Source organism: Petaurus breviceps, unplaced genomic scaffold (assembly GCF_028583685.1).
Source record: "Petaurus breviceps papuanus isolate PSGF00001 unplaced genomic scaffold, PetGlider_PUasm1.0 185, whole genome shotgun sequence".
Taxonomy (NCBI): Eukaryota; Metazoa; Chordata; class Mammalia; order Diprotodontia; family Petauridae; genus Petaurus; species Petaurus breviceps.
The window spans coordinates 11,780,765-11,805,995 of NW_027185797.1; the positions used below are offsets into that span (position 1 = coordinate 11,780,765).

At 36.8% G+C, this 25,231-nt stretch overlaps 1 protein-coding gene across 1 annotated transcript in view; it reads left to right on the forward strand.

Moving 5' to 3' along the window:
• The window catches only part of KCNH8 (potassium voltage-gated channel subfamily H member 8), a 400,864-nt gene that overhangs the window by 299,040 nt on the left and 76,593 nt on the right, over positions 1-25,231 (forward strand). The window contains exons 9-10 of the mRNA XM_069088459.1: positions 5,644-5,843; positions 7,003-7,252. Coding sequence (XP_068944560.1) covers positions 5,644-5,843; positions 7,003-7,252 — 450 coding nt within the window. The remainder of the gene's footprint in view (positions 1-5,643; positions 5,844-7,002; positions 7,253-25,231) is intronic.

The following is a 25,231-nucleotide window of genomic DNA, read 5'->3' on the forward strand; positions in this document are numbered from 1 at the left end:
CTCTCTCTCTCTCTCTCTCTCTCTCTCTCTCTCTCTCTCTTCCTCTCCTCCCTCCATTTCTCTCTCACCTTTCTACTTATCCATCTGTCTCTCTATCTGTCTACCTACCTATCTATACCTCTGTGTGTCTCTCTTCCCTTAATAATCTTGTATTTAATTATCTATCCATATGGTTGTACCCCATCAGTAAAATATAAGCTTCTCAAGAATAGGAACTATTCTTTGTTTTTATATTCCCACTTTTTAGTGCAGTGACAGGTGTATAAAAAGACTTATTAAATGCTTGTTGAATTGAATTAAATGTTATTTAATCAACATCTTCCTTATTAAAAATGTATTTAGCTAAATTTTCCTGATATGATAGAAACAGAATTTTAACCTTCAGGCTAACCTCGGGTGGTTCAGGAAATCATTGTTTCCATATGACAAATACTCAATGAAGATTCCTAAAACACCGAATATATGGGACAGATTTATTGTTGTATAAAAGAAATAGCATTTAACTAGGCATTAATGGACCTAGGTTTCAGTCCTGCTTCTATAATCTTGGACAGGCCCAATGGAATGTTGGCCTGAATAATCTCTACCTTTCCAGATATTTGTTCAGAAACTTCAAAGTCAAAACAAAAAACAAACAACTAGATTACTTAGTAACCAAGGCATAGACTAGTGTGCATAACTCATACTGTGTCCTTGACAAATGAAGGTAAAATGAACACTCCTGGTTGCATGTGTGCATGTTGGCTCCTTTAATAGAATATAAATTGCCTGAGGACAGGGAAAGTTTCACTATTTGTCTTTTTTTCTTATTCCTGTGCACTGTGCCTGATACATAGTGAGTCCTTAGTAAATGCTTGTTAAGTACTTAGGAGAACAGTTACATGATATGGTGGATAAATCACTGAGCCTGGAGTCAGGAAGACCTGAGTTCAAATCCAGCCTCAGACACTTATAAGCTGTGTGACTCTGGGAAAGTCACTTAACTCCATTTGCCTCAGTTTCCTCATCTTTAAAATGAGTTGGAGAAGGAAATGGCAAACCCACTCTAGTATCTTTGCCAAGAAATCCCCAAAGGGAGTCATGAAAAGTCAGACATGACTGAAACAATTGAACGCCAACTGGATGGAACACTCCTTTAATTCTATTTTCCCCAGGCTGATAAAGATTCTGTAACCCACATACCCAAGTGTTGCAGCTTAAAAAACATTCTCAGGGTGGCCAGGTAGCACAGCGAGTAAGAGCACCGGCTCCAGTGTCGGGACGTCCTGGGGATCGAATCCGGGCTCAGATGCTTAGCACCCACCCAGAAACACCTGGCCGTGTAACCTTGAGCAAGTTACTTAACCCCAATTGCTTAGTGGTGGCCAAGTGGCACAGCGAGTAAGAGTACCGGCTCCAGTGTCAGGATGACCTGGATAAAATCCGGGCTCAGATACTCAGCACCACACCCAGAAATAACTGGCAGTGTAACCTTGAGCAAGTTACTTAACCCCAATTGCTTTAACAAAAAAAAAACATTCTCCCTTCCCTTTTGTGTCTCATTTCTTCTCCATGGCCCAGCAGAAGAAGGGAAGGAGGCAAGGATGGTGTCAGGATGCTTTGTTCCTGTCCTCCCTGGTAAACTGACTTTAGGTTAAGTGGAGGCCCTAAGATAGAAGCAGCAAGAACATGAATTTCCTCAAAACAGAATATAGGAATAATTTTGCCTCACAAGAGAATGGCATTGCAGGATAATACCAATCATCATCATCATCATCATCATTATTGGCATTACAGGGTAGCCAGGTGACTCAGTAGACAGAGTACAAGGCCTGGAGTCAGGAAGATCTGAGTTTGAATCCCACCTCAGACACTTACTAGCTGTGTGACCCTGGACAAGTCACTTAATCCTGTTTACCTCCTTTCTTCATCTATAAAACGATCTGGAAAAGGAAATGGCAAACCACTCCAGTACCTCTGTCAAAAAAAAAAGATACAAATGGGGTTCACAGAGAGTCAGACACTACTGAAAAAAGAAACAATTGAAACTCTAGAGGTTGTGAAGTTCTCTACCTGGGTAAGCAGTTTAGTGCTGTATAATGGGAAGAGTACTGGATTTGGAGTCATGAGTCCTAGGTTTGAATCCTGACTCAGATACTTACTACCTATGTGACAAATGCAAGTCTCTTTATTTCCCTGAGCCTTATTTTTCCCTCTCTGTGTGTATTAGCAAGCACCCTAGCACACCCAGGATGGTCTGCTAGCACGGGTTCCTTTGATCTTCTTTATAAAGGAAAGACAGCTTTAAAGGGGTTAGCAATCCTACTTTAATTACAGAGAAAGAAGTGAGTATGGAAAATACAACCAGAAAAAATTAGCACAAAGACTAATAGACAGGACTCCAGCTGTCTGATATAGCAATGTTGCTGTACACTTTACATCCATCACTGGATTGAGGGAGCACAGACATCTAAGCAGTCATGGGGCTCTTAACAAATTACCACTCAGAGTCTCAACCAGGAAGTCAAAACATCCTTCTCATGAGTAAGCCCCCAAAGCAAAATACTAACCTTCCAGAATATATAACAATGACACAGCATCTTATTGTCTGAGTACTGAGGAGCTTGAAAATCTTCATGCCCCAGCACTTAATTGGAAACTCCTGTATCCCAGAGCCTGATTAGCTCTGGACCAGGGCTCTACATGCCTATTAATGGTCAGGGAAGATCTTCAAATTCCCTTAACATTACACTATAAAATAAGGGAATTAGATTAAATCAGGGAGTTAACTTTTTATTTATCATGGGCCCTTTTGACAATATACTGAAACTCACAGACTCCTTCACAGAATAATTTAACTGTATAAAATAAAATAAAGTTAAAAAACAATCACAAGACAAACCAATTATATTGAAATAGTTATCAGAACTCTTTTTTATAAATTCACAGACCCCAGGTTAAGAACCTCTGGATTAGATGACCTCAAAAGTCTCTTCTCCCCTTAAATCCTTGATTCTATTATTTCATTTGAGCCTCACAACAATCCTATGAGGAAGATACTACAGGTATTATTATCATTTTTTACAGGTAAAGAACTAAAGCTCAGAGAGGTTAAGGGAGAGGTTCAAGGTCAGCTATTTAGTCAGTATGAGAGGTAATATTTGAATCCAATTTTTTTGCCTCCAAATCTAGTCCCCTATTCACTTAGCCACTGAAAGAAGACTCTTTCCATGGTCAGCAACAATAGCACTGGGTTGGAATACCAGAACTGTTACATCCTACTCATATGATCTTGGACAAGTCATTTACCTTTGGTAGGCCATCTGTTAAATTAAGGAGTTGGAATATATGGCCTCTGAGGACCCTTCCATCTCTAAACTATGATGCTATGAAGCATGTAGAACTTCCTGCCTGTCTTTGAGATCTGTTCATCTTCTCAAGTAATGAGGAAGTTAGAGTCTCATAATGAGTTATAAGGCAATAAGTTGAAAACTTCTCTGGAAGTTAAAGTATACATTTTAGGATGCCCTTTTAAAGAAGGTGAGAATGCCCCTCTGGGAATAGAGGGGAAAGAGAGAGGACTTCCTAACTAACCAGGACTTAGACATTCTCAAGCCAAACTTTGAAATATGTGTGTATATATATATATATATATATATATATATACTGGTATAAAACTTACAACCTGGGACTGAGAGACCACAATAGCTTTAGAAAATAGGAAACTATGGAAGCCAGTGGATTAAAAATAAAAAAAATACTGGCTAAGCCCTAAGTGTTTCCCTGTGCTGGAAGTGAGTCGTTGAAATTATGGTGATCCAGATAAAGAATAGTCTTTTCTCAACACCCTTCTCTAATGCTACAATGAATCCAGTTATTCATTTTATTGATAATGTACAATTATGATGCTAAATGATCTGAACATATTACCTCTCTTACTTTTAAGTGCTTTATGCACATTATAATTAAGCAAGCAGAGTTAAAATCATCCACACAATTAAGGAAAGCCAAGTTAAAATAATGCAATCTGATTGTTCTCAGTAGTCAGTTTAATCTCCATGAAAGGACTATTACATACTTTTAAAGATGGCAGCGCTTCCAAACATTTAGCTTATGAGGATATTAAGGGATCTGCTAACTGGGATTTAATTTCATTGACTTGTAGCAGAATCATTTATTATTTCACTGACAAATGAAGTTCTTCAGTTCTCAGACAACATTGGGAGCATAAGAAGTTTTTACATGAATGAAGCCAGAATTTTACACAAATACCACACAAACTTAAGGAAAATTGTTGAGCTTATAATTATGCAGTATAGAAACTTGTTTTTTTTTAAGTTTTATTGATTTGCTTCATTATTAGGCATGCAGATTTCAGCAGCCACCAATGAATTAGAAAGTGTTGAACATGACACTTTTTTCCCCCTTGGGCTATTCCTTACCATCATGATAGCTATGGCAGAGTATAGTTGAAATCAATCACATGAATGTCTTTGATAGCCCCGTGTAAATCAAGTGCCTGGTACAGTACCTTGGTACCTTTGAGACAGTCAAAAAAGATGTATTCATCTGATCAGGAAGCAGGAAAACACTATAGTACCTTGGGGAGCACTGGCTATTGAGTCTGAAGACCTGAGTTCAGAATTCACCTTTGATGAGATCTTAGGCAAGTTGCTTCATCTATATAAAAAGGGCTTGTATTTGATCCTTCAGAGAATCTTTTCTGTTCTATTTCCATGGGGAAAAATTGAACCTACAGAATCTTATTGCCATTTGTATATTAAGGAACTATAAAACAATAATACTCTCTATTTTATGGATTTTGTTTCAACAGTTATCTAGATGCTTGGTACCTGCATCCTCACCATAACGTTGTTCATAATAGATTATTGGGATTTAATGTAAGATTTATTCATCTGAAACTATGTTCATTTCCACAGTTACCTACCTTCTGATCTTCCAGACTTTAACTATTACATTATTCATAATAAAAAGGATTTAGTGTAACAATAATAATAAGTATTTAGAAAGTACTTAAAGGTTTGTGAAAGGCTTTACAAGTATTGCATCATTTGATTTTTATAACAATCCTGTGAGGTAGACACAGTTGTTATTCTCATTTTGTAGACAGGAAAATTGAAGTGGAATGCAGTTAAATGACTTGCCCAGTGTCACAAAGCTAGATGAAGCCAGATTTGAACTTGGGTCTTCCTGACTCAAAGTCCAGTGTTCTATTCAGTTGCCTCATGTAATACTCATTCACCCTAGACCATATCTGAGAGATTATTAATGAAAACTAGTAGCAGCTCATGTGCATAGCCCTCTGATGTTTATGAATTGCTTTCCTCATAATCCTATGAGATAGACTGTGTAAGTCATCTTATTTATCCCCTTTCACAGATGAGGAAACAGGCTGATGGTGGTTATAACATCCACAGTCATACAGCTAATAAGTGGCTGTCAAGACACAAACCAAGGTCTCCTGTCCCCAGCTTGGATGGTCTTTCCATGATACCATACTGCTCTGCATGAAACCTAGAGAGGACTCTGTTCTCGAAGGACCTCACTTGTACAATATAGCACACAACACAGACCTCAAAGACAACAGCATAACAAGGCTAACAGATATGCATCTTGCTATATGTACCTCTGTTTCCCCTCCAGCCTTGATGCATGCTTTGGTCTTTGGGAACGTAACTGCAATCATACAGCGAATGTACTCCAGATGGTCTCTCTACCACACAAGGACAAAGGACCTGAAGGACTTCATCCGTGTCCATCACCTGCCACAGCAGTTAAAGCAGAGGATGCTGGAATATTTCCAAACAACTTGGTCGGTCAATAATGGGATTGATTCCAATGAGGTAACAAGCACCCTCCATCCATTAACCTTTTTAGACACAAGTCATATTTCCTGTTTGTTTTTCAAAATGGAGGGCATTAAAGATAAAGATCAACTCCCACAACAATATGGGATTCAGAAGGAAAAGGGCACAAATATTAAGACAGCATTTATTTTAGAATCCTTCAGAAGCAGATAAATCCTATCTTATCTCCTTACATTGCCATCCATTCCCATTTAGATTATATCAAAGCCCTGTGCCTGACTTGGCCATTGGCCCAAATTGACCAAACCATCCAATTCAATGGCCAGTTGGACTTATATTTTTCATGACTCAATTGTTTGAATTAACCCAGTCAACCCATTGTTATACCATTTTGAAGACAAACAAATTCCTCCTGGGCAGCTCCAAAGGCCGATTCTTCCAAAAGTGCCTCATAGGTCAACTTAAAACTCTCCAATAATAGCTAGCATTCAGAGTATATTTAAAGCTGTGCAAAGGTCTTTATGTGTGTTATCTTATGCATATGTATTTTATCCTCACAACAGTGATGTAAGTTAGGTGTTACTATTAATCCTATTTTACAGATGAGGAAACTGAGACTGAGAGTTTAAATGACTTTGTTCAAGGTAGCAGAATTAGTTAGTATATGAGACAGGATTTGAATTACTCTCTTCTTGACTTTGATTCCAACCCGCTCTCCATTTGACCACCTAGATGTTTCTAATCATCCAGACACCTTCCAAAGACTAGATAATGATGAATGTTCTTTTGTACATGTGAGAGGATCCCTAGATGGTGTTCACAGGGACCAGAATTCAAGGCCAAGAATGAAGACATACTCCATTTTCAGTCCATGGTGAAAGCCAGATGTTGGGGTCCTGGAATCCAGTCTACTTCTCCCTTCTCTCTATCTCTGCAACAAATAATTAACTCTTTCTTCAGTTGTTTATAAGTGAGAGGATAAATAATACTAACAATAAAAACAACAGTAATAATAACCGATACTCATAGAGCATTCATTCAAGTCACATAATAAACAGAAGTCCAACATAACCTAAGCAAAATGAGGCTTAGATTGGTTCTAATTTACCCATAAACATCTAACTAATAAGTGACAGTACCTACCAAGCTGCCCTCCCAGCAGCTTGGTCTCCTCCTTTGTGTCTTTTTTCAACAGCTTTTAAAAGATTTTCCTGATGAGCTGCGCTCAGACATCACCATGCACTTGAACAAGGAGATCCTGCAGCTGTCCCTCTTTGAGTGTGCCAGCCGGGGCTGCCTCAGGTCGCTGTCTCTACACATCAAAACCTCCTTCTGTGCTCCCGGGGAGTATCTCCTGCGGCAGGGTGATGCCTTGCAGGCCATCTACTTTGTGTGCTCAGGTTCTATGGAAGTACTCAAAGACAGCATGGTGCTGGCCATACTAGGTATGTCTGTGTGGAAATAGGAGAAATTGGGTTCTCAGGAATGGCATGTGAGCCTAAAGTATAAAGATCTTTATGAAACAGAAGGAAACTTGGTCATTCAAAATGCATTTATGGTCTAGTTATTAGGTGTCTCATATTTTCATGAGCCAGACCCTGTGCTAAGCACCAGGGATACAAAAAAAGACAAAAACATAGTCCCTGCCATCAGGGAGCTCACATCCTAGTAGGCAAGCCAACATACAAACAACCAGGTACATACAAGATGATATTTACAAGATAGAAAGTGTCCTCAGAGGGAAAGACTCTAACATTTGGAGGGAACTGTGAAAAGTCTCCTGAAGAATGTGGGTTTTCAGCTGAATCCTGAAGGAAATCAAGAATTCTAAGAGGTCGAGAGAGGTGAATGAAAATATTTCATGCAAGAGAAATAGCTGTTACAAAGGCAAAAAGATGAAAGAGTGAGTGTCATGGTCAAGAAATAGCAAACAGGGCAATAGTCACTAGATCATAAAACGCATGGAGAGGAGTCAAATACAAGAAGGTAGAAAGGTGAGAAGGTACTGGATTATGAAGAGCTTCCAATGTAGACAGAGGTCTTTGTATTTGTTCATGGAGGTGTTAAGGAACCACTATAGTGTGTTGCTTGGGAGTAACATGGGCACACCCACCCTTTAGGAAAAGCACTTGGGTAGCTGAGTGGAAGTTTGATTGGAATGGGAAAAGACAAGTCAAGGGGAACAAGGACAAGACTATTGAACAATACAGATGAAAGGTGAGGAAGGCATGAATGATGGAGCAATGTGAGTGGAGAGGAGGCAATGGATGCCAGCGTTCTGTGAAGACAGAAACAATAAGACTTGATGATAGATTGGATGCATGGAGTCAATGAGAGTGATGAGTCAAGGGTCACATTGTGTTTGGAAACCAAATTAGTTCACATTGGGATAGAGCTGGAAAGTTTGAAGAGCCTGTACCTCATTTGATCCTCACAACAACACTGGAAGGAGATACTATTATTAGCTCTGTTTTACAGATGAGAATGTTGAGGCTGAAAGAGGCAAAATGGCTTATCCAAGGTCACACAGCTAGTAAGTGACTGAGGCAGGACTGGAACTCAGGTTGTCTTGACTCTAACTTCTATTCCCAAACTCAGAGTTCACCAAGTAGAATTTCATGAATTCTTCAGAATTTTCTTAGTTATCTTTGCAGAGACAAAAAAATTCTCTTATTGCTTCCGTTCCATATCAATGATCCAGGATCCAAGGATTACTTTTGAAGTGTTGTTTCATATATGCATGCATTTGTGTGTACATATATGTAGTTATAGGTGTATATATATGTGCACATGTGTGCATTGACATCCATATACATATGTATACACAAATGTTGGTGTTTCTGCCTACAACTACATACATGTGTGTTCATTGTGTGTATGTATGTACACACAAAAATCTTAGTACAGTTTTTCATAACTTAAAACTAAGCACTAAGGCTTTTAGGAAAGGTTGTATAGGGAAACAGATATCTATATTTTTCACATGTATATGTGTATTATGTAGTATACATACACAATGGATACGTACAGTATATTCATAAGTACATACATAAATATATCTACAAATTTCTACTTTGTGTAAGAATGTATATGTGTATTGTGGAGCATAATATGAAATAACACAATCATATGATAAGAGACATGATTTAGTGGGAAGTAAGCAGATCTCACAGTTAGGAAGACCTACGTATAAGTCTCATATCTGACGTATGTTAACTGTAGGATTCTGGGCAAGTCACTTACCTTCTCAGCTCCCTAAGTCACTTGTTAAGAATGTAAATTGTGAAGTTCTCAACCTTTATTGGGAGAAGGAGTTTCCTCATCTCACAGTTGCCTGTTCCAATGAAATTGGTCCAGTCCCAAGCTATATAACATTATAATATAATATGATACAGCACAATATAATATAATTAATATAAGAAAATGCAATGTAAAAGATCAAGTTCAACTTTGTCTAGCTCCAATTCCAACTAATCTACTTTGTAGTCTTAACTGTGGCAGTTAAGCAGAGGATCACCCCTGTCAGTTATTTATACATACAAAATATACATAAGCAAAACCAGCCATGTCCACTTTCCCAGAGATCTTGCACTGTATGCAAAAATAAATAGTACTATATATCATACATTGGAGAAAAATAACTCTCAACTCTATGGGTTTCCATTCATCCCAATCATGGTTAGTTCCAATGAATTTGTATGTGTGAAGTAAGATTCTACAAAGAGTAAAAACAAATCCTTGAATACTTAAATGCATTCGTTTCCTTTATTGGAGTGTTTGCCAACTACCCTTTCTTTCTAATTCTTTATGATTCTCAGCATTTTCCCTCAAATCTTCTGGAGAGATTACAATATATTGGATACCAGTTCAATATTCAAGTTGCCCCTTACTTTTGATATATGAATGACTCATCTATATTTTACTAATGTCTTAGATGATCATCTGTGACATTCACATGCATATATATATATATATATACACATTCTTGATTTTCTGATTCAGACTAATTATATAGAAAAAGAGGTAACTAGCCACGAAAATTAACACTGGTTTGCCTATCTTCTGTGTTTTGTTTGAATTTTGGGGTGGGGGTTGCAGAAGAGGCCCAATGAGAATTAAGAAATAATTTAAAGGAGAAATTTAGTGTATTCTAACTACTTAAAAGGTTTGGTTCAAACCCCACCTCTGACACACACACACACTCACTTGATCCTGACTGAGTCCTTCAATCTTTCAGTGCCTAGACAGCTCTCTAAGTTTATAAATCACAAAACAGATATGAATCTGGAAGAAAGAGTTACTAACCAATAGTTCCCTATACTGGTGGACTCATAGGTTGAGTATCTCCCCAAACACACATACACACACACACACACACACACACACATCTCCTTGGGTTTTACCATAGTATCAAGAGATTCCCAAGGAAATTCTACACATAATTTATTCCATTTTGACAACCTCAAAGGTCACCTCTTCTAAGATATCTTCTCTTTTTCACTGAAGGTAATACTACAATCTATAAATGCCAAAATGGAAAATAAACTCGTACCTGGTATGTTCCAAGTGTTTACTATAAGCAATCAGGAATTTCTATGTTCATAGCTTGTTGATGAGGGCTGGGGAAGAGGAAAGCAATGTTCTGTTTAAAGGTGATGGAATCAATATAAAGTGTGTGGGCAACATAACATATTGGAAAACATGAAGTTTGAGAATGCATTTGCAAATCTAAGATTAGTGATTCTGAGGATCCCAAGGAACATTGGAGGAAAAAAACTGCTAATATGTTTCAATCTCTTGATTTTATAATAGGTTTTTTTTTTACAATTAAATCATATGATGCAATGAAACCTCTTTATCATGCCAGGAGTAGGAGACAAAATTAACACCAAACTCTCTGTGTCTGAAATACTAGTCCATTTGTTTCTATTCCTTAGTCATAATCCTGGGTCTCACTTGACAGATGGAAGCAAATATACACCCATCACCAAAATGGGGTAGTAGGGAGGGCAGAGGGACCTCCCTCCCACTTCACTTTCATTTCAGTGATCTACATCGTTATCACAAAAGTAGAGTTTGGCTGAAGCTTAGATACAATTTTTTTTAAAGCAATAGGGGTTAAGTAACTTGCTCAAGGTTAAACCACCAGTTATTTCTGGGTGTGGTGCTGAGTATTTGAGCCCAGATTTGATCCCCAGGTCATCCCGACACTGGAGCCGGTGCTCTTACTCGCTGAGCCACCTGGCTGCCCCTAAGCGATTGGGGTTAAGTAACTTGCTCAAGGCCACATGGCCAGGTGTTTCTAGGTGGGTGCCAAGTGCCTGAGCCCAGGATTCGATCTCCAGGTCATCCCAACACTGGAGCCAGTGCTCCCACTCGCTGCACCACCTGGCTGCCCCACAATTTTCTCATTTTCCTCCAAAGAAGACCCTTCTAGCAGATCTGATAGGTGGTGAGTCAGGTTTAGAACATTTCATCTTTCCTTCTTTAAGTTCAGTACAATTAAATTTATTCTCTTTATAACAGATTTTGATGTCATCTTAGTGGACTCTGTCATCACTAAACTAGGGTCATCAGCCACCACAGTTAGCTAAGGATACATAAAAATAGATTTTGATGTCTTGTTACAAATTCTCCCTCATTTATGGTTGTGAAAGTCATAACCTTCTTCATTGTTTTAATTTTTATGATACAGCTCTTTATATAAAAATAGTTTATCTTTTGGAATTTGTTTTGGCATATGGTGTGAGATGTTGATCTTTATGCATTTCTAACCAGATTGCTTTCTAGTTTGCCCAGAAGTTCTTGTAAAATGGAGTCCTTTCACCAGTTGTCATACAGACATGGGCTCTTCAAGTGATTGATTACTCTGGACATTTTCTTTTAAATCTTGCCATCCTTCTGTCTGTCTGTCTTTCTGTCTGTCTGTCTGTCTCTCTCTCAGTAATAACTATAATTTCTTTTTCTGAAAACAATCTCCTCCCAGTCTTATCCTCCAAGTTTAATCATCCTTCCCTATGTCAGCCCAGTACTCTGCTTATTTTAATCTTCTCATACTAATATATGTATATATGTACACATGTGGTCATACATAGATACACATATGTGTGTTTACACATATGCACATGAATATATTTGTGTGTATACCTTTTTATTTTCCTTATCAAGTCTGGTTAAGACTGTGGCTTATGCCCCCCCCTTTGTCCTATTGGTGAGCATCTCACAAGACCCACTATATTTAAATAGATGTCAAGCATGCTTCCTTTTATTTGCCAGCCATTCTCTCTCCAGCTGCCTTGCTGGTTGGAGACTTTATCCTGGAGGACATAATTCTTTCAGTGCTTGAACTCCTGCCCTTGGGTCACTGACTTAATTGGCATATGCTTCACATGGACCACTTTATTTAGGCTAGCTTCAGCCATGCTTCCTTTTCTTCCTATGCCATCTTCTCACCAGCTGCCTTGTGGCTACATGTATACCCTCCTCACACAATTCCCTTCCCGCTCTCTCATTCCGGAGCTATTATTATATGTATACTGTCTCTGCCACTGGAAAGTATGTGTCTCTTTACTTTTCTGGGCATCTATTCACCATACCTATAAGTTTTCACTACAAAATAAACCTTCTTAACCACCACTACACAATTTGTGTTGTTTTCCCCTTGTATAATAAAAACTCCTTAAGGGCAGGAGTTAGGTTTACTTTCATATTTCTATCCATAGAATTTATCACAGTGCTTAGAATATAGTAAAAGCTTAATAATTTTTGTTGTTGATATTTATTCATTAATAAGGACTCCCTTCTCCTATTCTGTCTTCTGTGTTTGAAGGAGATGTTCAGTCCTTTCTTCTCCCTCTCCTCTCCTTCACTGAAGGAGACAAGGAGAGAATACTTATTTTTCATACCTAAACTCAGAGCTTGGATCTCTTTGTTTCTTTAATAACCCTTTGATGAGGTAGAATTCCCACTCAAAGTGAAATGATCATATTTAATAGTCTCTAAACTTGCTTCTAGTTTTAGTTGATGACCTCACACTCTTTTCAAGATAATCAAATTAATTTAACATTATTGGGTTATTTTACATGATATTTGCAATTGGAAGGTTCTAATATTTTTAGAGAATGCTTCATAGACACCAATGCTGTGAAGATTATCTTCCCCATAGAGTTATGCTCAATATTGTAGAATAAGTTATTCTTTGGCAGAAGAAATTTAAGTTACCTTTATACATATCCTTTTCTAGCCCTTGTCTAGCCCTTATCTAGCTTTAGTAATCCTAGGTAATTCTGAATGAAGTTATTTGGAACACAATCTTTCTGTGCCTAGTTATTGACAAAATCTTCTCATTGTCAAGAGAATTCTGGATATTGGCAAGCATATTTAGTAGTGACTCTCTGGTAGTATCCCAGAATTTCTGTTTAGCTGTACTTTGGTCTCTTGCTCCAAAACATTAGGAAATTTTTCTTTCATGATTTCCTAAGATGTTGTATTCAGATTTTTTGTTCACTTTGTTTTTCTAGGAGAATATGATTCTCGGATTATTTTTGATATATTTTTTCTACTTATTTTTTCTCATATAGATACATCCCTCCAGTTTTGCTTTTTTATTTTGCTTTGTAAATTCTCTATCACTGAATCTTGGACTTCCATGTACTCTGGGTTTTTTTTTCAAACTATCCACTGGTTTCCTACGTTTTCTCACATTCTATTCTAATCATTTGATTCCCTTCTAAGCCTTTCCTTGTAAGTTCTAATTTCTTTTCCTCTTCCTTCAATTATTTTATTAGGATTTCCAATCACTCTTTGGGTTATTGTATCCACTCTATTCTCTTTTTCTGAAGAATTCTAGCCACATTGTTTAAAGAATTATTGAATTTTCTAGATATTTCTCTTGGCAGTATCATGTCCCCGAGTATTTGTTCAATATATTAGGAACTTTTCTTTAGGCTTACTCATTTCTTCAAACTCTGATAGTTTTCAGTGAGAATTTCCTTGAAGGAATTTCTTTCCTCTCCTCTCTCATATATTCTTGGACTATTAATTTACCACATTTCTAGTTATTTTGAGATGGCTGGGAGAGACTACATTTACACATTACCCTCATTCAACCAGAACTTATTGCTAAAAGGCATCAGTGATTTGACAATTAGCAGGTATTATTCATTTAATTTAAAAAGAATTATGGACAATCATGACAGCACATTCCTGTAATCTCAGCTACCATTAAAGCTGGAGCTAGAAGGTCTCTTCAGGTCACAAGTTCTGAACTGAAGTGGGCTCTGTGGGCCCATTAATAACCCCTGCCCTTCCAGTTTATGAAAGCTAGGGGACCTAGTCTTTAAACAACAATAACAACATTTATGCAAATATAAAATGGGAAAGACTTGGATCAATGGTTCAGTTTGTGTCAGTCATTGTTTATAAACTAAATATGGGCTGGCCTCATGACATGGCTTCTAAAAAGACAGTGTAACCTTGGCTTCATTAATAGAATTTTCATGTTCAGGTGAGAAAACTGGTCATACTACATGTGTGATCTTAAGAGGAATACTGACAAACTGGAGTGTATCCAGAGAAAAGCAATCAGTATAGTAACATCCTTCTAGTAAAATGTTGGTCGTTCTAACTTTAAAAGGAACATTTTTTGAGAAATAGTGCATTGCTTCCCCAAGAAAAGCATATCTATTTCAAATTTTTGGAGAATGGTGATCTAGAAAAAGTAGAAAATTTATTCTGTTTAATGCTGATGAGTAGAAGTTACCAAGAGGCAGATCATGGCTTGATACTAGGGGGAAAATTAATGTCAGTTAGAACTTTACAACAAATCAATGGTTTTGTACAGAAAACAGGGGAGCCCTGCTTCCCTGAACCAATCTTCAATCATTGAAAACATTTAAGTTTTCTAATATGAATCATCTGATACCAAACAAAGTTTGATAGGTCACTGTAAGTTTCCCAATAATCATTCCATTTATTAGGGTTCTATCATAAATTTTCTGATATTAACTAAGGTTTGAATTGTCTCTGAATATTTTCGCTAATTATGTTACATGTCTTAAGCATGTGTTAAGTTTTCTCTGACATGAGTTCTCTTCTATAAAATACAGTCTGATTATTCTCTAGAAGGTTTCCCATATTATTATGTGTATGAGTTGTTTTGATTTTTCCCCCCTCTGAGATTCCTGTTGCAAATTTCATAGAAAGAATGGTTGCATTAAGAAAGAGTTTAGACTAAATGATATATACAGTTTTATTCATTATAGTTGTATGATTTGTGTATCAAAGTGCATATAGCAAAAAGCCATATGATGATATAATTCTCTTCTATCTTCGGCAAATTTTAGTTAAAATATGGCAACTGGAACACTAATGCATTGTTGGTGGAGCTGTGAACTGATCCAGCCTTTCTGGAGAGCAATCTGGAACTATGCCCAAAGGGCTATAAATACTTTCATACCCTTGATCCAGCAATACCACTCCTAGGGTTATATCCCAAAGACATAGAAATGGGAGAAAGACCCATATGTACAAAAATGTTTATAGCAGCTCTTTTTGTTGTGGCAAAGAATTGGAGATTAAGGGGGTGTCCATCAATTGGGAAATGGCTGAACAAGTTGTGGTATATGCATGTTATGGAATATTATTGTGCTATAAGAAACGGGGAGCAGGCGGTCTTCATATTTACCTGGAGAGGCTTAAAAGAACTGATGCTGAGTGAGAAGAGTAGAACCAGGAGGAATTTGTACACAATTACAGACACAACATATGTGTGATGACCAACGTTGATAGACTGGACTCTTCTCAACAATGCAGGGATATAAGTCAATCCCAAAAGACGCATGATGGAGAGAAAAACATGCATCCAGAGAAAGAACTAGAAAGAACTAAATTTATATCCAGGTGGAAGCAAAATACCTGATCTTTTTTGTTCTCTTATTTGATTTTATGTCCTCTATACCATTTTTCATCCCAGCTGGTACAATCCATCCTTATAACCTGACCATTGTATAATGTGAAAGTATCTACAGATCCTATACTTGATTATAAGACGCCATGGGGGGGAGGGGAGGGAGAGGGACAAAATGTGAAATTCAAGGAATTGTGGAATTGAATCCTGTAAATTAAAAGGAAACAAACAAATTAATAAATTAAAGAATTAATAAAAAAAAGAATCAGAAAGTAAAATATCCTAATAACTCATTAGAGAATTAAGATTGGGGAGAGGAAGAGCTAAGTATGTGTGTTCCCGTATAAAAAAGGGATAATAAGCAATTATGGCACTCATGAAGGAAACTTCATCACAGGGATGATATGATCTCTTGATTCATAATTTTCACAGCAAGTGGATAGGTCAATTTGTGAAAATTGTTGACTGTAGAATAATCTGCCTCCTAATTTTCTAAGAAGTATTTTGTCCATCAGTGAAATATGGAGGAGGTTTCATCAAAGGTGACTTTTTAGGTTATTGTCAGAGTCAATGGAATAAGAATTCTGCAAAGAACTTAGCGTGTCTTTCAATAGTACATTTAAGAAGTATAGTAGAGTATATTTTTTGTCTAGACTTTGATTTCATTGTTTTGAGGTATATCCTGTATAGAAACCTCCAACTGATACAGTTTCATAAATCTCTTATAAAATTACTGAGATTGGGGTGGCTACATGGTGCAGTGAATAGAGCACTGACCCTGGAGTCAGGAGGACCTGAGTTCAAATCTAGCCTCCAACACTTACCACAAAAACCTAGCTGTGTGACCTTGGTCAAGTCACTTAGCCTCAATTGCCCTACCTTCCCCCCTCCAAAATAAAGCAAAAAATAAAAATAAATAAAATAACATTACTGAGAGGCTAAATGACTGGCCACCAGTATATGTCAGGGATAAGGCTTGAACTCAGGTTTTCTTTGATCCACTAACTGCCCTGTCTTTTAATAAGTTCTCAATAGTTTGCCTTTGCATATATTTAGTCACTGATATGATTGGAAATTATGCACCTTATTTAAAAATCATTGTGATGTCAATTATAAATGAGTCAAACGTGATAATATTTGTAAAGCTCTTAGCATAGTTTCTAACACATAGTAGGTTCTATATTAAGGTTAGCTGTCATTATCACCATCAAGCTATACTTTTGCATTTGCAAAGCTGCTCACTTCCTCTGGATACCCAATTAAGAATTTGTGTAAAAAGTTGTTAAATAGACAATGTTAATAGATAAGTGATGTTGATAAGGAATCAATGAGCAAGCTTTTCCTAGGGATGGTTAGTTGAATCAAAGATCACTATCTTCTACTAAATTATGTGTTGTTTATCAAAAATAGAACTGTTAAATAGTTTATCATGCTTATTAATCACTATATTTTTAAAGATAACATTAGAGCAAGGATTAAAATTACAAAACCTGGCTACCTCACCTACCTTTAAGTTTCCTTGATTATTACTTAATCCAAGACTATTGAAAAAGAACATGCACACACACACACACACACACACACACACCCCAAATGTAGAATTTTTTATTTTAAAAACATATATTCCAAAACTTTTCTGGAATAACCACAAAGTCCAATTAAGCCTTTGGAACTTCCCTATAGTTTAGTGTGAGAATCTGGTACAGACATCTTTGTTCCTAGTCTTCAAACTCTCTCTTTTACTCCAAACTTATAGCTTATTGATGAAAAGGCCACCCATTAATCTCTTTCTAATTTACAAACCCCCATCCCCTGTTTCTCTCCACCATGACAAAGCAGAAAAGATAAGTATTGTAGTCCTGCCGTTTGCCTGCATGTCAGGAGAACAAATCCCCTTGTTTATCTTTTTATATTAGAAGATTTTCCTCTGGTTGACCACTTCTCCTATGTTTACTTCTCTGATCTTTGAAGCTAAGGCCCTTGCTGACGCTATAATTCTATTAAAGACCAAGGTTTATTTTTATATTCCAAGGAGTGCTTCCATATATTTTTCTTTAACAGTGGTGTGTATTTTATAAAACCTAGCCTTTATGGAGACAGTGATTCCTTCCTTTTACATAATATTTTAAAACCAACTTTTAAACAACACACAGCAAGACTTTAATTTTATTATAAACTTAATAAACTATCAACAAAACAATCTTCCTAAAGTATAAATAAAAATTTAATATCCAGGCTTTACAATTTGTTCATATCTTCTTGTCCTTTTGTAATAAAGAGCATGATTTTCAACAGGCATTGTGCAACATTAAATTTGACTAACTAGAGAACTAACAGAATGAAATATGAAAAGATCATTTACGACAGAACACAATACAATGCAATTTTGTGGGCTTACTCATGAATGCTATCTTTTGTGGCACACAATTTGCTGGATTTTCCACTTGTTAAATGTATTCTTTGCTTTCTATGAAAAGATTTAATAAATTACCACATGATTCTGTCCCTGAGTTCTCTACACCACCCACATTCTGCTTTTCAATGCTTTTCGAAACTTCTACACATTTGCTTCTCTCACTGATAATTATTTTCATTTCATATTTGTACACAGATTTTACAAATCTTCTGTGTATTTGAATCACTATTTTCTAGTGCCTGGCACAGAGTGGGCATTTAATAAAATGATTGTTGATTGATTGATTAATTTCATGGCTTCAAGACTAAGAAAAGTGTGATCTAGAAAGTGCTGCAGTTTCTGTTCAGAACACTCTCTCCATTTGATGGATACTTGACTTTTTAATGTTTGATTGATTTGTTTTACATAACTGTCATTTATCAATACCATCCCATTCCCTATAGAAGCCTCTCTTCTAACAAAGAAGGGCAATTAAACAAAACAAAACAAGCCATTCTGTGCCCACCTGCATCTGCCCAATTCCACATCTCCCTCTTAAAAGATAAATATGGGAATTTATCTCTGTTTTTGACATCCTTCGGGTAACCTCCCAATGCCAGTGGCAAGTAGGTAGTGACATGGATAAAGCACTTAACTTGGAGGTAGGAAAACCTGAGTTCAAATCCTGCCTCAGGTATTCTTACTAGCCATATGACCCTGGATAAGTCATTTTACCTGTCTAACTTCAATTTCCTCCTGTGGAAAATGAGAAGGTTGTACTTAATGAACTTTAAGATCCCTGCCTGTTCTAAATCTATGATTCTCTGGACATAAGGATACAAATAATTGAGTCTCTTTTATGGGTTATTTCCAATTTTTTTTCTGTAAGAGTTAGATAAATTTACAACTCCAACAATAATGTATTAGTGTTCCTGTCTCCTCAAAGCACCTCCAACAGTATTACCATCTTTCATCATGATCACTCTGACTTTACTTTGCATTTTTCTTATTATATATGATTAGGACCATTTTTCCCAACAATAACAATTAACATATGGTTATTGGTTTGCTTTTGTTTTTCTTCAGAAGACCATTTTTGTGAACTGTCCAACTTTATCTTTAGGTAGATAGCTATGCTATTTTTCAGAAAAAAAAAAAAACAAAGGTAGGTCTGACTTTCTTAAATATACCCTTTCATTTGATTTATGGGGATAGGGATTAGCACTGTAATTTCACTGGCAGAGGAAAACTCTTTCTTGAAAAAATTCCCTCTACCAAAACATGTAGGTACCTTTTTTGCAACTTTGAGTCTTAGATTCTGTTGATATCAAGTGGTTAAATGACTCTGCCAAGGTCACGCAGCCAATAGTATGTGTCAGAAGCAAGATTATATATGATTAATAAGCACCTCAAAAGTGCTTGATGAATAGTAATTGCCATAGCTTACATATTCCTCCCACTGTCTCTCTAAAGCAGTACATGCAAGCATTACTATTCCCATTTTAAAGATTAGAAAACTGAGGCTCAAAGAGCCTGATATGGCATTACCAAGTTCTCACACCTAAAATTCAAAGCCAGAACTCTCCCTTAATTCTCCTGACTTTCTATACTCTACATGTAGGGCAATTGCCAGTATAAATTAATGATTATTGCTGCTATTACAGGGTAGAAGTATTATCAAACAGATGCCATACCATCAATCTGCCCAAACCACCCAGCTCTAGTCTACACCAGAAGGTATCATATAACCTGGTTTATTGGAACAGCATATGTTGAAATGGTAGACCCTGATTGGTGTGCCCTATATACTTTCATTTTATTTCAAAGTAATGGTGTTTTCCTTATTTATTATACAATAGTTTCTTTTAAAAAATAAAATGGGTGACTGCTACAGACCAATGTATATGTTACAGATGGCATTTGACTATCTAATTACAGCCAAACGTAAGTTATAGATGGAGGATGGATGGCTCACAGATGCATCATTTTTACACATTTTACCCAGCAGACAATTTTCTAATTAGGAAATGGCAGCGAGTAATAGAATCCCACAGAATGTCAAAGCTCAAAGGGTTTTTCAAGGATGACTCTGAGGCAGAAGGAGGCCTACTCTTGGAGTCAGGGGGGCTTGACTTCAAATCCCATCTCAGACATTTTCTATCTGTATGACACAGGAAAAATATTTTCTTTCTCTAGCCTTAGTTTATAACAATAGCGCCTCCCTCACAGTGTTGTTGTGAAGTTAAATAATTTCAAATTAAATAATGTAAGTAAAATAATGTATGTAAGGATTAACCATGGTTATCTAGTCTACATGTTAGAAAACTGGGGCTTAGCAAGGCAAAGTGAGTTGTCTAATGTCAGATAGCTAATTAGTGGCAGATGAAGGACCTCACTTACTTTTGATCCAGTTTCCCTTCTACTGTAAGGGTAAAGGACTGTGTTGATTTTGGTTTTTTATTCCTGGCATCTAGCACAGTGCTTGGCACAGAATAGGTACTGGATAAGTACTTGTTGATTTGATAAATTGATGGATTGATTGAGGGGGAGAATATGGCAGTTTTACTAAATTGATCAGTTATGGCTAAACTGTCTCCCCAATCACTCTCTCCCCAAAGGAATTACAAATACTAGATACTTTAATGTGGATGGAGATTTTTAGCTTCTTGCAGAAATAGCACAGCGCTGTACATCTTTATTGAATGAATTGAACTGGATAGAAAATGTGAGGATGATCTGAAAAGACACAACACCTCTGGGTACATCTAAAATGAGAAACAGGCAGCATCTTTAATAAACACCCATGAGTTGTGAGAGACAGTTTGGTTCTCTCTTGACACAGGATGATATACTCGCAGATTTAGAGTTAGAAAGGATTGTAGGAGTCATTTGGGGATGTGGCAGATAGAGCTATGTACCTAGAGTTAGGAAGACTTGAGTTCAAATCCAGCCTTAGACACTTACCAGCTGCATGACTCTAGGCAAGTAATTGAAACTCTTAGTTTCATCATCTTTAAAATGGGGATAATAATAGCACCTAATTCTCAGATTTTTCAAGGATAAAATGAGATAATATTTATAAAACTCTTTGAAAACCATAAAGTACTATATAAACCCTGTTACTGTTGGTGGTGATGATGATACTAATTATTTTATAATTAAGGTACTCAGTCCTTTAGAGTTTATGTGACTGGCCAAAGTTCACAAGCCAATAAGTGACATAGTTGGGATAGAAACCTTTGACTCTAAATACTCTACCTTCTGGGCTAGATTGCTTCCCATGAGCTATTTCTGCCCTGGTAGAGACTCATCCATGTATTAAACAGATATGGAGGGATTTCCTGCTATAAAAAAGGCAACATAGTTATTGATGAATCTAAGATGCTTAGATTTCAGAAACTTATTGTCTGGTGAGAAAACATATATGATCTTGGAGTGATAGGGAACCACTGGGGTTTATTGAATGAAGAGTGTGGTATGGGAAAATGGCATTGTCAGACTTTAGGAAGATCAGTTGGACAGCTCAATGGAGAATGAACTAAAGTGGGAAGAGACCAGAGGCAGGAAGACCAACTAGCGGACAGTTGCCATAGTCCAGGTATGAGATGATGATGGCCTATACCAGGGTGGTAGCAGTGCAAGAAAAGTCAAGGAAATCTATACCAAAGAAAAATGAAGAGAACTGGAGGAGAGGGAGGAGTTGAAGATGACATCTAAGTTGAAACCTAGGGGACTATAAGGATGGTGGTACGCTCTACAGAAATAAGAAGGTTAGAAAAAGCATAAGGTTGGGGGAAGTGGAAGACAGTGAATTCAATTTTAGACATGTCAAGCTTAAGATGTCTACAGGACATTCATTTCAAAATGTCCAATATGCTACTGGAGATAGGAATCTAGAGGTTAGGATAAAGGTTAGGGACAGATGAGTAGGCTTGAGAATCATCAGCATGGAGATTATAACTGAATCCATGGGAATTGATGAGATCACCAAGTGAGATTATATAGAGGGCTAAGAAAAAGAGGACCTAGAACCATAACCCTAGCAGACACTTACCCTTAGTTGGCCTGACTTGAATGATGATCCAGCAAAGGAGTCTTAGAAGGAGCAGTTGGGCACATCAGAATCAGGAGAGAGGAATGTCGTGGAAATTAAGAAAGAAGAGAGCATTAAGGAAAAAAGGAAATGATCTCCAGTGCTAAAGGCTGCAGAGAGGTCAAAAAGAATGAGGATAGAGAAACATCGATTATGTTTGCCAAATAAGAGATCATTGGTAATTTTGGAGACAGCAAAGTCAGTTAAATGATGAGTTTAAATTCCAGGCTATAGAAAGTTGAGAACATAGTGAGAGGAAAGGAAGTAGAAGCTTCAAGTGTAGATGACTTTCGCAGGGATTTCACCACAAAAAAGAGGAGAGATATTGGATGATAACTGTCACAGGTGGTGTAATGTTAGTGGGGTACAAGATCTTCCCACCCATTACTCACACGGATTCATGTGGAGCCCATTAAGAGAGGCTTGATTAGGGGAGGTTTGTTTTTCTGGAAGGCCCACACCTTTTGTTACTTTGTAATTAGGCAGTGGGTCATGAAGAGTGTGATGCCCTCTGACACTGAAGAAGGGTATATATACTCTGAGGTTAGCATTTTGCTTTGGAGCTTACTCATTGGAAGAGTATTTTTGTGATTTGACCAGATGAGACTCTAGGTAGTCATTAAGGAGCCCCCCAGATTTGAAAAACTGAGATGTTGGTGCTCCTCTCTCTGGTAACTATGTATGTTTGCTTTGGTCAGACAGTGTGATCTGTCTGTTGATCTGTACTAATTTCTAAGATAATTAGAAGCCCTGTCTGTTGGTCTTTATTCCTCTGCTTGTATTTTCTCTATTTTCTTAGTTTGAATTTCCTCTGAACTTCAGGGTGCTCTTTTTCCCCCTGAACTAACAAATGTATGTAAAAAAAATTGTTTACCCCTTGAACAGCTATCTTTCCTAGTAAAGCAGATCTAAGCACTGTGATAGCAGCAATCCTGGGTATGCAAGTGTGGTTGCCACTACAAGTGGACACACCCAATGAGAAGTTTTTTGAGCATGAAAGAGATAACGAACATGGCTTTTTGTTTGTTTCTTTGTTGTATTTATTTATTTTTAATTCTTTAATTTATTTATTTTTAGTTTTAAACATTCATTTCCACAAGATTTTGAGTTACAATTTTTTTCTCCCTATCTTTCCCTTATTCCCCTACCCCAAAACATCAAACCTACTGAATACCCCTCCCCTAATCTGTTCTCTCTTATATCCTCCCCCTTTACCCTCCTAACTTTCTAGTAGGGCAAGATAGGTTTCTATACCCCAGTCCCTGTATATCTTATTTCCCAGCTGCATGTAAAAAAATAATTCTTAAACATTTGTTTTTAAAACTTTTGAGTTCCAGAATTTTTACCTTCTTCCCTCCTCATCCACCCCCACTGGGAAGATAAGCAATTCAATATAGATTATACATGTGTAGTTACCCAAATTATTTGTTTAGTAGTTATATTGTAGATGACTAATTATATTTCCCTCCATCCTATCCTGCCCCCCCACTTCTATTTTCTCTTTTGACTCTATCCCTTTTCAAAAGTGTTTGCTTCTAACTACCCTCTCCCCCAATATCTCCCCCTTCTATCCTCCCCCCTCTTATTCCCAACCCCCCTCTTTTCTTTTAGGGTAAGATACCCAATTGAGTGTGTATGTTATTCCCTTCTTAGGCCAAATTCAAAGACAATAAGGTTGTCCCATTGCCTTTCACCTTCCTGCTCTTCCCCTCCATTGTAACAGTTTTCTCTTGCCTCTTTTATATGAGATAATTTACCCTAATCTATTGCTACCTTTCTCCTTTTCCCAATAAATTCCTCTCTTACCTCTTGATTTTATTTTTTAGATATCATCCCTTCATATTCAACTCACCTTGTGCCCTGTGCCTATGTGTACATGAATATACAAATGGCCACACTGATATATATATATATGTATGTATATGTATGTGTATATATATATACACATGCAACCTCCTATACATACATATATATGTATGTATACATATATACATATATATTGCCTTCAGCTATCCTCATACTGAGAAACGTCTTATGAGTTACAATTATCGTTTTGCCATGTACGAATGTAAATAGTTCAACATCAATAAGTTCCTTATGATTTCTTTTTCCTGTTTACCATCCCATGCTTCTCTAGCTTCTTGTATTTGAAAGTCAAATTTTCTGTTCAGCTCAGGTTTTTTTCATCAATAATGCTTGAAAGTCCTATATTTCATCAAACGACCATATTTTTCCTTGTAGCATTATATTCAGTTTTGCTGAGTATGTGATTCTTGGTTTGAGTCCTAACTCCTTTGACCTCTGGAACATCATATTCCAAGCCCTTCAATCCCTTAATGTAGAAGCTGCTAAGTCTTATGTTATCTTGATTGTGTTTCCATAATATTCAAATTGTTTCTTCCTGACTGCTTGCAGTATTTTCTCCTTGACCTGGGAAATCTGGAATTTGGCTATTATATTCCTAGGAGTTTTCTTTTGGGGATCTTTTTCAAGAGGCAATTGGCGAATTCTTTCAATTTCTATTTTGTCCTCTGGTTTTAGAATACCAGTGCAGTTTTGCTTGACAATTTCTTGAAGAATGGTGTCTAGACTCTTTTTGATCATGGCTTTCAGGTAGACCAATAATCTTTCATTTTTATTATAACTATAATATTAATTATATTATTATTAATAATAATTATCACTCCTGGATCTATTTTTCAGGTTAGTGGTTTTTCCAATGAGATATTTCACATTGCCTTCTGTTTTTTCAATTGTTTTGATCTGTTTTATAGTATCTTGGTTTCTCATAGTCATTAGCTTCCAATTGCTCTGACCTAATTTTGAAGGAGTTATTCTCTTCAGTGAGTTTTTGAAATTTCCTTTCCATCTGTCAAATTCAGCTTTTTAAGGCATTCTTCTCCTCATTGGCTTTTTGAGCCTCTTTTGCCATTTGAATTAGTCTATTTTTAAAGTTTTCTTTTCTTCAGTATTTTTTGGGGTCTTCTTTAGCAGGCTATTGACTCACTTTTCATGATTTTCTTGCATCA